Here is a 13,280-nt window from a genome sequence, read left to right as displayed (position 1 = left end):
CCTTCGCCAAGATGATCCCGGGATCTGCAACTACCAGAACTGATGGGCTCACAATGGAGGTTCAGGAGGTCAGATCCAGCCTTCAACCCTCTCAAGGCCAAACTGATGACTTGAGAGAGACGGAGAAGGAAGCTGGTTCATTTGAATCACAACCGCGGTCTCTGTGTTCTCTGAGTGTTTGCACTCTGAAAGCAAAGACATCATATCCAAAACGGATTACTTAGAAAACCGGAGTCTGCCAAACAAAGTAGTCATCGACGGTCTGACACAGGGTGCTGCCTATGCGGCTCGGTCAGAGACGAGAGCAGAAGCTCGCAGAGTTTTTGAACGACAAGCTGAAAGTGGATCCGAAGCCTATTAGAGTTGAAAGAGCCCCAGCTCTTGTCTCCTTAGAGCCCCCCCCCCATTTCCGTACTTCCCAATCTCAGTTTAGTATATTTTACCAGGGCCTGCTCACCGCATAGGCAGTATAGGTAAATGCTAGGGGCGCAAGATGCTCTAGGGCAGTGTTTCTCAACCGGGGGTCCGCGGACCCCTAGTGGTCCGTGGTGTAATTGCAAGGGGTCCGTGAAAATAAAATCTCTTTAGAAAAAAGATCCTATGACATTTATAGAAATAGGATTATTTTACTCAAATGTGACAGAGACCTTTATCTACCTAAACTATAAAGGGTAACAGGACTTTTTTCTCTAATTACATCTGTTTCACAAGTGTGATTTATTGTATTTTAATAAGAGATCTCGCTCCCGTTTGCATTGTTAAAAGTTACTGCATAAGAATTCTGTTGTTACATATATCTGAAAGTTACTGAATACATATTCTGTTTTGTTACATATATCTGAAAGTTACTGAATACATATTCTGTTTTGTTACATATATCTGAAAGTTACTGAATACATATTCTGTTTTGTTACATATATCTGAAAGTTACTGAATACATATTCTGTTTTGTTACATATATCTGAAAGTTACTGAATACCTATTCTGTTTTGTTACATATATCTGAAAGTTACTGAATACATATTCTGTTTTGTTACATATATCTGAAAGTTACTGAATACCTATTCTGTTTAGTTACATATATCTGAAAGTTACTGAATACATATTCTGTTTTGTTACATATATCTGAAAGTTACTGAATACATATTCTGTTTTGTTACATATATCTGAAAGTTACTGAATACATATTCTGTTTTGTTACATATATCTGAAAGTTACTGAATACCTATTCTGTTTAGTTACATATATCTGAAAGTTACTGAATACATATTCTGTTTTGTTACATATATCTGAAAGTTACTGAATACATATTCTGTTTAGTTACATATATCTGAAAGTTACTGAATACATATTCTGTTTTGTTACATATATCTGAAAGTTACTGAATACATATTCTGTTTTGTTACATGTATCTGAAAGTTACTGCATAAGAATTCTGTTTTGTTAACTATATCTAAGTTACAACTGAAAGCTCTTATTTTTGCCCCAAAGAGTGAATAAATGCTATAATGAAATTTAAAATGCAGTTTCTACTGTTCCTATCAAATTGCAACCCCCCTCCCCCAAGATCAGGTGGAGGGGTCCTCAGGGTAGATCACAAATATGCAGGGGGTCCAGGACCCCAAAAAGGTTGAGAACCACTGCTCTAGGGGGCGTACAACTTCGACCTAAAAAAAACTGTGTGCACTACATTGCTGTAATCGTTTCCTGTAATATGCTGCCTGGAGAAGGCCACTGTTCAAGCCCCTGGAGGGGTTTTTAGGCAATTCTCCTTCACGGTCCCTTGGCCGGGGCAACACCTCGAACACGTCACCGTGTTCCTCAAACCCTTCCTGAACACTGTGTGCGGTGTGGCAGGGCGCATCATCCTGGTGAAAGAGGCCGCTGCCATCAGGACACACCCTTACCATGAAGGGGTGGACCTGGTCTGCAACGACGTTTAGGTAGGGGGCACGTGTCAAATTGAGGTCCGCATCGTTGAAGCTGTCCACAGCCGGACCGACCCAGGGTTTCCCAGCAGAACATCAGCCCAGAGCATCACACTCCTTCCACCGGCTCGTCATCTCCCCAGGGAAACAGGCCTTCCACGAGATCTAGAAGAAACCAGGGGCTCGTCGGGCCAGGCCGCCTTGTTAAGGAGTGATGTGGTGAGCCCGTTTAGGATGTCACAAGTCAGCAGAAGCACCTTGAAGTCTGACCCTAACGTGGATAGGGAGCCGGTGAAGGGAGGCGAGAATTGCTGTGACACGGTGAACTTTTCCAGTTTGTGATAGCAGTGGTTATCACAGCACGTCTGAAAGCTAAAAGGCTGCTTGCCATTTGGCCCCTCGTCTTCTGAAACCCGCCACTCGGTCGACCTGTAATCCAACATTTCACATATTTGTGCTCAAGTTTCTGTTCCCCAAAAGCCAAAGCTTTGATTCCCAATTACAACCAAGACGTGCTGTTTGTTAAGCGTGCCGGAGCGACTCAAACCACTCGTTGGCTTGGCGCTGGCAAATATTTACCCAGGAAATATTCTATACTGTTATATATACTAGAAGGACCCCGCTACAATGTAGCGGTTTGGTGATCCACCCGTCTAAATCTCCCTCCTCTTCATCCTGCCAGCTAACCGCCTTCCCCCTGCCCCTAACCCCCCCCCACACTCCAACTCCCTCCCCCCCAAATGCTCAGAATCATCTGAAATGTCGAGAAAAGTGGGTTTTAGCCATTTTTTACAAAATGCATATTTTGCATAATTGTGCATAATTATTATAATTATATTTTAATTTTCTGCTGTTTTTCTGGTCCTCTCTGTAACAATACCTACCACCTCCAAAAAAAATTAGGATCATAAGTGCATTTTTGCAAAAATGCATGTGTTTTGCATAATGCCAAAACATTTCTAAGGCCCAGAACATTTTTTTTATATAGGTGAAAAAAATCAAAGATGCTCAGAATCATCTGAAATGCTGAGAAAAGTGGTTTTTAGCCATTTTTAGAAAAATGCATATTTTGCATATTTATGCATAATTATGCATAATTTTAATTTTCTGGGATTTTTCCCCTTACTCTCTGAGACAATACCTACCACCTCCAAAAAGAATTAGGATCATAAGTGCTTTAGTTTTCGGTCCCGCTATCTACACTAACACACACACACACACACACACACTAACACCACACACACATTCACACATTCCGAAAATATATGAGTAGATTATAAATATATTCCCTGTTTTTCAGGGAATATTTACCCAGAAAACGCTAATCCTTTCAATTTTTGTGTAACTTTTAAGAGCTGTCCGTGGTGCTAAGGTAGATGACAAATGGTGGGCTTGAAATGATGTGTGTGTGTGTGTGTGTGTGTGTGTGTTTATAGTTAACACCAATTTTTTCAAAAATTTTCAATAGTAGCACCACTAACATGAGCATGGGTAATCATTACACAACTCACTGAATGAAGAATTAATAAATAGATAGCTGGCTAACTAGCTAGCTAGCTATCCAGCTATCTATTTAGTCAGTCATCATTCTAGCTAGCTAGCCAGCTATCTATTTAGTCAGTCATCATTCTAGCTAGCTAGCCAGCTATCTATTTAGTCAGTCATCATTCTATCTAGCTGGCTAGCTAGCCAGCAAGATATACTTTTACATTGTACAATTAACTGTGGTAATATAGGAAAACCAATAATCTACCAGAGCCCACATTAGATTTGTGGATATCGGTTTAGGATTGTTTATGTACACCGACAGAATTCGAGCGCTCACAGGCTCTCGTTGAATATTTCAGCGTTATCGGTCAGAATAAGTTTGAGCGGCAGTAGGCTACTAACACTTAAGTCCCCTGAATGTCGTACACCTGAGATGCACTTTGTGTTATAGTATAAAACATGGGGTTCTTCCCGGACTCTTGTGGCCAGTACTTGTCTACACGGTGCCCCTATCCATGGTAGAAGCGTTGGAGAGGGAGTCAAGTCAATTTTATTTGTGTAGCCCAATATCACAAATTACAAATTTGCCTCAGCGGGCTTCACAGCAACGCAACATCCTGAAGATAAACAGTTTGCTGAGAAGGTGGCTGTCAGTCCCCAAATGCTTCTACTCCATCGGCCTGTACGGTGCGGGGAGCAAGCTGAAGCCGGCGATCACATCAGTGGTGGAGGAGTACAAGGCAACAAAAGCACGGCAGGCCGTGATGCTGCGAGACAGCGAGGACGAGTGCATTCGCCAGGCCGGCATCAGCATCCGAACCGGACACAAGTGTTCAGCCAGCAGTGCTCTGAAAGAGACAGAGGAACCGCTGCATAACGCTGATAGCGTTCGGACCGTGAACCAGGGGAGACTGGGCCTGGGTTCCATCACCGGGTCAAACTGGAAGGACGCAAACTCGAAGCACCGTCGTGGATTTGCACAGAGGGAGATCCGGGCAGTAGAAGAAGAGAGTAGGAACTCCAGGGGCTGTAAACATGAAGCAGCCGGACTGCTGGACTTGTTTGGACAGTGTGCAGGGGAGATCTCTGGTCTGGCAGGACATTTGGAGCATGGAGGAGCGCCGGATGAAGTTTCTTTCTACTGTGCTCGGTGTGCAATGTTTTGCTCACACCAGTGAACCTTCACAGGTGGAGGCTGACAGAGGACCCATGCTGTGCGCTGTGTGGGAGGGCAGCGAGCTTGGAGCACGTCCTCTCATCCTGCAAAGCAAGCCTGGTGGACGGGAAGTTGCGATGTGCCATGACCAAACACTGGCCCAGTTGGCAGCGGGACTGGAGAAGGAGAGGAAGCGGGAGAGACGCAAACTTCAAGCCAGAGGCCTCCACTTCATCAATTTCCTCAGGCCGGGTGAGAAGGCTGGCAAGGAGGCAGGGTGTTTAGGGGTCTTGGCCATGGCCAAAAGAGGCAGCTCAAGTTCCCGGAAGAGATCCCCAGCATAAATCTCCGGTGACCCTCGTCCTCTGATCAAGGGGCCCTCCTCCAGGCGCCCCAACCGACCAGAGGAGGTGCTAATGCAGACACGGTCAATTGTGTCAGCAGGGACGCCCGACCAAGCCAGACGGTGATACAGGAATTCGATCCGCCCATCCCTGTATTGGTAGGCAACAGAATAGACCACTACACTACCCGGACACCCTTGATTTCCTTTTCTTCTGGGTTTGAGCCCCAGGGTAGTCCAGGGGCTCCGGTTTCCTCCCAAGCCCTTAGCTTGCTGCCGCTGGCTAGCCTTTGTGGTGAATAGGGAAGCATCCTAGCGTGTAAGCCTTCCCTTGCCAGTACGTAGCCTCTCCTTCACCAAGACTCCTGCCAGGCCTCCCCGTGGCCACACATGGTAACTGGGGTCTTGCGGCCCCAGGCTAACTTGGCAGGGGATCTCGGAGCAGCAGTGGGCCCCAGAGATATGGTGTGCAGGCCCACCCTGGTGGACACACCCTGGCACCTATCAACCACTGCCCCGCTGCCTTGTGGGTGAGTCTGGGAAGACATAAGGCTAAGGGAGCTCACCCCAACAGAAAAGCAAGCTGTGGCGGCACGCTTCGAGGCGGTTTCCGAAAAACTGGATTTCCGGCAGCCCCCTGCAGTTGTGTGGAGGTGCCGGTCGTCTAGGGACCCCCCTTGCCATCGGATCCATCTCCTCTACAATCAAGTCATGTGGCGTTGGGAGAAGCGCACCCCCCCCCCATGCCACTTTAAAAACCATCTCTGCTGCAGGTATCTTCTGCTATCTGAGTCCTCAAAGGACCCACAAATAGAAGAAGATGGTCATCATCGGGCACGATGGACAACCAGCAAGCAAGCAAGTGGACGCCGGCCCTGTATGATGGCCTGGCGGCCTGTCCAGGGTGTCTCCCCGCCTGCCACCCAATGACTGCTGGGATAGGCTCCAGCATCCCCGTGACCCTGAGAGCAGGATAAGCGGTTCGGATAAGGGATGGATGGATTTTACAATCCAAATATTGTTCATACATATATGAAGTCAATGTTTATATTTACATAGAAAAAAAAACCAAACAACGATATAGTTTGGCCACCTAGCCAACACAGCTTGTATACTCTAGACAAATAAACAATATTATAAAATGAAATTATAGATTATACAGACAAAAATATAAAGGTTAAAAATAGGTAGGGGGATACACCCATATCACCTCACATGTAAATGGATCACCCCAACTTTATGGGGTGTCAGGTGACTTGCAGTTCCTTAACCATTTTAAAGAAAGGGCCCCACGTTTTATGACGTCAGGCTGCTGAACCCTTCGCGATGCATCTTGTTTTCTCCATCTTGATAAAATACAAGATGTCCCTGAGCCACATAGAGCGAGGTGGAGGAGCGGGGTGATTTCCACACCGTAGCAGGAAGGGTTGTGACGCGCCCATCGACGCAGAGAACGGAAACGGGAGTAGAGAACGGTCAACTGAGCATGCGCGAAATGCCTCCGCCCGCCCCGCGTAGCGTCCAGGCGCTAGGGATTCTAGGAAGACCCGCCCCTACTCGGCGTCCGATTAGCTAACTTTAACCCTAACCCCGCCCCTAACCCTGGCCTTAACCTACCCGAACGACGGAGGCGACGAGGACTTGCGCATGCTCAGTTGACCGTTCTCTGCATCGACGGGAACTGGGCCTCTACCGTTGTGAAGCTACCAGGTCTGCTTCATGTGATGGCCGCGGCAGCTCAGCAGGGCGGGGGGGACACCCGGGGGGGGCCTCACGGGGCTCTCAACACTGTTTTAAATTGTTTTTAAAAGTTTCTGACCAAAAATGGAAGGGGGAAGAAGGGCGGGACCACAGCAGGCCGGGGCCCGATGGCATCCGCCACAGGTGGGGTCAGTGTTAGCATAGATCTTAGCTAAGCTAACTGTACTTAAATGTGTAGGGTGTGCAATTTTACAGTGAATCAGTCCACGTGTAGCACAACTTGAAGAGGAGCCGGACCCGCCGTGGAATTACCCCCCTCCCCCCCCACCGGTCGTCTGGGATCTCTACCCCCTGGTCCCCCCTCCCATCCCCTCTTGACATGCTGTGACGAAGAGGGGCGCGGCGAGGAGATAGCAGGTATGACCCCCTCTGTGCAAGGTGCGGGTCTGTGACCTTTGACCCCGTGTTGACTCTATTATAAGGACGCTCATTGTTTTCACCCGACAACATGTGACCCAAACCAGCAGCGCTGCCCCCCCCACCCCCACAGCCCGACTCAAACCAGCAAGACACAGTGTGGTACGAAAGATATCGGTTTTTATTTGACGCTGTTACAGTGGAGAAATGGATAGTACAGTAACGGCAACAGGGGAGAAACAGCGGCGACGGGGAGGAAGAGGAGAGGAAGCGGAGAGGAAGAGGAGCCGAGAAACACAAAGATGCTGTTGCTTCCGTTTCCTTCCCTCCTGCGAAACCCCCCCCCCCCCTCGCCCCCGCTCGCCACCTGTCTCCATCTCTTTCTCTGTTTCCAAGATTCGCTCGTTGAAAATCCGGTTTCGCCTCGGTCCACCGCCGCCCTTCCCTTCGGCCCTGCCCCCGTCAGGGGGGAGGGAGGGGGGGAGAACTTAAGAGAGGAGGAGGGGTGGGGGGGCGGGCGGGCAGGCAAACTATTTTAGTTCCGAGAGTCCCGCTCTTTTAGGTTGTCCCCCTTTCCGAATAAAAAGCAGGGTCGACTCCACCAGACGCTCCACATTGTGGTGAGGCTAACAGACCCCCGCCGGGGGTCAGGCGGCCTACTTGTTTCAAATAGGCGGCTGTGCAGCACCGCAGCACCCAGGAGAGGAGGGTCTCGGTACGCCGGACTGACTACGCGTGAAGTAGGTGAGATGCATGCACTGTTGGCGTCAACACGGGGGGGGGGGCGGGATGGGGTGATGGGGGGGCGGGGGGAGATACGGGTGGCGGTGGCGCCAGAGGTAGGGACAGAGATAGAGAGAGAGAGAGAGAAGTTTCGGTGTCACAAGATTATTTTTATTGGAAATAATCCCGTGTTTCCCCTGTTGTTACTTCCACACCAACACCCGCCCGGACCGCCGTCGGGCCCCTCGCTCGGTATCTCGGTACGGGAGATGAGTCTTTTGCAGCGAACGGGCGAGGGGAGGAGAGAGAGCAGCGCCGGGCAAGGGCGTGTGTGCGCAAGCGAGCCACGGAGGGAGAGAGAGGGGGGGGGGAGGAGGGGGGAGAGGAGGTGGGGGGGGGGACGTAGATGGAGGTAGATATGCGGAGGGAGGTGGGTTTTACTCCTCCTTCTCCTCTCCGTGTGTGATGACGTAGCAGATGTTCTTGTAGTCAACGTTGCCAGCCACATCGGGGGGGAAGGCAGCCCACAGGTTGGTCATCTGAGGGGAGAGGAGGGGAGACGGGTGGTGAGGAGACGGTACCGCCCAAGGGGGGGCCGCGGGAAAAACCACAAAGGAGGAAAGGGGGGGGGCGGGGGCGGGGGGGGGAGTCAGCCGGGGTTCAAACTCACCTCCTCAGGGGTGAACCTGTCGCACTGGGTGCTCAGGAGCTCCTCAAGGCTGGGGGGCAGAAAAAAACACACAACAAATTAACGCGTCTATCCAGAGCTCAGGGATTGTGTTACAACAGCGGTACACACACACACACACACACACACACACATGGATTGAACATGTGGAAGATAAAGTCCTTACAATTCCTTCTTGATGGCGCCAGTACCCTCGGGGTCCAGGACCTTGAAAGCGCTCACGATGACGTCCTCGGGGTCAGCACCTGAAATCCATGAGGAAGGGGCGGGGGGGGGGGAGTCGTTAAGCGCAGCCGCTTTCAGCCGATGACAAAACTGATCAAAACGACAAAAATTAAATCAACAACGGATGAGCGACCACCCAAAATGTCTACAGTCGGAAGGTTTTGCTGCCTTCCGGTTGAACAGCCCGTGAGTGGACACGGCTGCAGATCGCTCACATCATTTGAACCTCAAAATCGATAGCGAGTAGTCCATATGGGGTCATGGGGGTCACGGGGCGGGGGGGGGGGAGGCCTTACCCTTCAGCTTCTCGCCGAACATGGTGAGGAAGACGGTGAAGTTGATGGGGCCGCTGGCCTCCTTCACCATGGCCTCCAGCTCCTCGTTCTTCACGTTGAGCTGTCCCATGGTGGCCAGCACGTCCCTCAAGTCGTCCTTGCTGATGATGCCGTCTCTGTTCTGGTCGATGATTGTGAAGGCCTTTGCAGGAGACACGGGGTGGGGGGTGGGGGGTGGGGGGTGGGGGGTTGAGTTCACAGGGTCAAACTCTTTTCAACATACAGTACAGTTCATACAGAGTTGATATATGATAGACAGTTTCCTACAGGGTTTACTGCAGTCATGTCATGTTATGCTATGCTAGCTTATCTCAACTTATCTTATCTCGTCTCGTCTTGTCTTGTCTTGTCTTATCTTATAAACTAAGGGAAAACTGAAAATAGAAAGTTGTGAAACCAGAGGCGCCCACATTGTCCTTGTGAGCGCTAGTCACAGAATTTGCTGGAGACACCCGTCGGGAGGAGTTAGTCCGCCAAGACAAATGTGTAAATGTGAAAGTGTCTTTCAGCCTACTGTCCTCGTGGCTTCTGGACGAAACCGGAGACGGGAGGGAAAGACTCCTGTGAGTTTGCAGCTGGTGCGCCACTTGTCTTTGTAAGGTGTTAAAATGGTCTCGGAATGTGAGACAAGCCCCTTGCGATATTTAAGGCGACGGTATCGATTACGCCCCCTCCACCCCACCACCCCCACCCCACCCCACCCGGTCCCCACCCACCTTTGCCGTGTGGCGACTAATTCCTCTGTCTCTGTCCCCCACTGTTCTCCCCAAGGTCCTCTGAGGACCCAGACAGCTGGACTCCGTCAGCTCCTACCTCTCTTTGTATTCCTTTGGTCTGAGCCATCCTTCATTTGACACTCACATTCTTTAACTATTAACTGTTAATCGACTATTGATTGGCTAGTGATTAAGCCTGCACATGCCACACGAGGTGCTTTTGGGGGCGGCGAAACAACACGCGCTCGCTACTGTAAATAGATGTTGAGATTCTTCAGGTGCGAGGACCTCTCAAGCATTTCTGCCATTCTAGCCTGCTCTTTGGTTAGCGCTAGCATTACCACGGACCAGCTGCTGGGAGGCATTCCTCTCAGGTCAGAGAGAGAGAGAGAGAGCGAGAGAGAGAGAGAGAGAGAGAGAGAGAGAGCGAGAGAGCAAGGGAGAGAGCGAGAGAGAGAGAGAGAGCGAGAGAGAGAGAGAGAGAGCGAGAGCGAGAGAGGGGTCACTGGTGACCCACCTCAGGTCAGAGGAACCGCTGTCAGCGGGAAAGCCTAAATTTACTGTTGTCTCCTGCTGATGGGCACATTTTTACTGTCATGGTGCCAACCTGATCAGGTCTAAGTCTTCAGATGACTCTCGCATTGACCCCGAAAGTAAAGTGATACATGGAGTCACGGGTTACATGACCCAGTATCTTAAGCAGCCCAATTCGTGGAACAGCTGGATTTCAGTACACGGCGGGAATGGTTGCTGTAATGTTGGGGATTGTGTGAAGCACATGAGGATCTTCTCACCTCCTTGTACTCCTGGATCTGGCTCTGCTCAAACATGGAGAACACGTTGGAGGATCCACCCTCACCCTGCTGCTGCCTCCTCTTGGCCTTCTTGGGTGCCTGCGGACAACAGAGCAGAGACACACTTTAATCACAATTCCATCAAAAAGGCTTTAACGACGGGAGTCCATCAGAGTTTGTCCGTTATCTCGGCTGGTTCTGGATTAGGTTGCCCGAGAAGGACGATCAAAGCAAACAAACTGACCGCCGAATTACAGCATGTGGACCTGACACTGATGAGGACCATAGCTTCTTGTTGTTTGCAGGCAACACAAAGGCATCTTAAAATAAGATTGTGTTGCTTCTGCAAGCCTGACATTCAGTCTTTAACAAAGCCAGACGGGCCGCGCTTTGTCAGCATAGAGCTTTTGTAGAAAATTCCTTTTTTTTTTTTAAGAGAAATTCTGTTCATTTGAACTGCATCAGCCAACTCTGGCTGTGGCATTATGCTATCGCTTTGGCTTTTTAATCAAGACGTCTTCAAGACTATTTGGTATCGCCGCTCTCAAAAGATAAAAGTTTCAAAATGTTTGCCAAAGCTGAACTAAGGCCGGCAGCCATTTTAAATGTGGGTCCAGATCCACAAATTTTGAGAGACTGATTTCTTAAAAGTCTCTAATTTGGCTTCCAGGCCCGTTTGTTGCCGTAATCCAGTCTGAAAATCTATCAGCCGGGCTTTCTTATTAGTTTAGCAAAGAGGCGATCTCGGTTCCTAGAGAGCCTTCTTCCAAGGAGCAGAGCACGCAGCGACACTCACCATCTCTCAGATTTGTGGGGTTTTGGTTGGTCAAAAAGAGAAGCCTACGCCAAGCCGATGTGACTGACATGGGAGTCTTGGCCCCTCGGGGTCTTATATACTAGCCTAGGGGGGCTAACTTTAGCCACACCATCAGGTTTGGCAGGAAAAGAGAGCTGGGAGGAAAGTAACACATAGAGGGAGGAGCGAGGAGGTGGAGGATATCATCTTTCTGAAGTTCCAAAATAGGCCACAGGAGTCTTGGAATGAGGTGAATTCAACGCCAACACATACGCCACACGTAGACCTAACTTTGGTGTCCCCCAAGGACTAATATGGACAAACTGACATGAACTGCCCCTGCGGTCTTCTCCATCTCTTTCTGCTCCTCTTCCCGCCTCTGTTTCTCCGCTCATCCCCTCATTCGTGGCATACTAGGAGTCTTTGTTAGGCTATTTTGGGGTCCTTTATATTTTCCATCCTCAGAGGGCAAATACCCCGCGCCTTATGCCGGCCAACTGCAGCATTCACTCCCTTCAGACGGGCTGTGGTTTGGAGGGCTGAGCGCCAGACAAACAAACTAATCCCGCTGATCAAAAAAGTGACATTGGAGGGTTTGAAGTGGTGCGTGTATTTTCAGCAAACATATCCTGAAATCATCACCTGACTAAATTATCTACTCTGGCTGCAGCCTGTAACCACTCACAGTGGCGTAACGGCCAGCGGGGAATATAAACAGTCATGAAATTTGAAATCCGTTGGCTGATGGATATTGGTTCAGCTCCAATAATGACACATGACTACGAGCAGCCTAGTAAGCTAGCATGAATGAGATCTGTAAACAACCAAGTCTGCCTTGATACCGGCTCTGGCTCGACCAGGATGCGCTTTCTGCAGTCAGACTTTCAGGAGGAACCGTCGAAGTAATAGTGCCAAAAACATGTTGGGGACCAGCAGAAATGTGAGGGAACAGACGAATGGTCTGGCGAGGGATCGGCTCCTAGGAAATGCCGTTCAAACTGCATAACGTGTGGGTTCATTTCTAAACACTTCTCCCTGATGAAGAGGAGACTCTCATTCTGTCACTGCTGATTGGATACAGTGATAATGGTTGAGGCCTGTGTAGTATTCAGTCATCTGCCTTCAGTTTTATTTACAACCTGGCTAGTATTGCCGATCTGTATGTATTCCAGATATGCTGCCTACCCGCCTGAAGCTCAATGTGTTTAATAGTTGTAGAGATTTTAATTAATTGTGAACTGTGTCAGTGTTTGCAATCGAGATCCATTATTATTTTTATTCGTTCAATCCCTTGCCCAATTAACTCAGATATTCTATGTCAATCTCACTGCTAAAACACTGTTGTCTTGCAAGAAACATTTACATACATGACATTATATTACATTACATTATCACCTGCTTTTCTTTCCACATTCAATAAATCATCATAAAATGCACTGACTCAAACTTAATCTCTCTCCTGATGCTGTTTCTTCTGTATTTCCTGTGTTTCAGTCTTACAGTTCTATTCTTTTATTGCCCTTTTATACTTTATGTACCTTATGAGATAAGATAGACTATTTGTCCGAAAGGCAGACTGTATTGTGCAGCATCAAGTTGACTCAAAGTACCAAAACAATTCAAATAAAGACTTAAAACAGTTTGAGAAACAAAAAGTGTATAATAATAAAACTATTCGATAAGCTGTACTGTTACTATACTATGCATAGCTTTTAAAAAAGCAATTTTTTGGGGTCATTTTTGTCCATTCATAATTTGGGAGCACTAATTAAATAATTAATAGCCAAAAGGAAAACTTCACCCAATCATGGAGGCTCTAATTTGGGCGGCTTCAACAGACACCCGGTATACTTCCCTCAGAGTTTAGGGGTAGCGGGACCACCCACCCAACTCCTTATATGAGCTCCATAGGCGGCCATTCATCACACAACTTGCATAGCCTAGGTATGTATTGGAACTGATACCCCACC

At 48.7% G+C, this 13,280-nt stretch overlaps 1 protein-coding gene across 1 annotated transcript; it reads right to left on the bottom strand.

The window, feature by feature from the left end:
* Positions 1 to 7,191: 7,191 nt before the first annotated feature.
* On the bottom strand, positions 7,192 to 11,451 carry LOC130127007 (myosin regulatory light chain 2, skeletal muscle). Its single transcript, XM_056296551.1, has 6 exons — positions 11,311 to 11,451; positions 10,515 to 10,613; positions 8,966 to 9,146; positions 8,611 to 8,689; positions 8,427 to 8,475; positions 7,192 to 8,295 (listed from the first exon to the last, which is right to left on the bottom strand). The coding sequence occupies exons 1-6, from the start codon at positions 11,311 to 11,313 to the stop codon at positions 8,194 to 8,196; spliced, it is 513 nt and encodes a 170-aa protein (XP_056152526.1). The 5' UTR covers positions 11,314 to 11,451; the 3' UTR covers positions 7,192 to 8,193.
* Positions 11,452 to 13,280: the final 1,829 nt, after the last annotated feature.

Source organism: Lampris incognitus, chromosome 17 (assembly GCF_029633865.1).
Source record: "Lampris incognitus isolate fLamInc1 chromosome 17, fLamInc1.hap2, whole genome shotgun sequence".
NCBI classification, from domain to species: Eukaryota; Metazoa; Chordata; class Actinopteri; order Lampriformes; family Lampridae; genus Lampris; species Lampris incognitus.
Note: the sequence above shows the minus strand (reverse complement) of the source record. Positions and strands in the feature narration are given on the sequence as shown.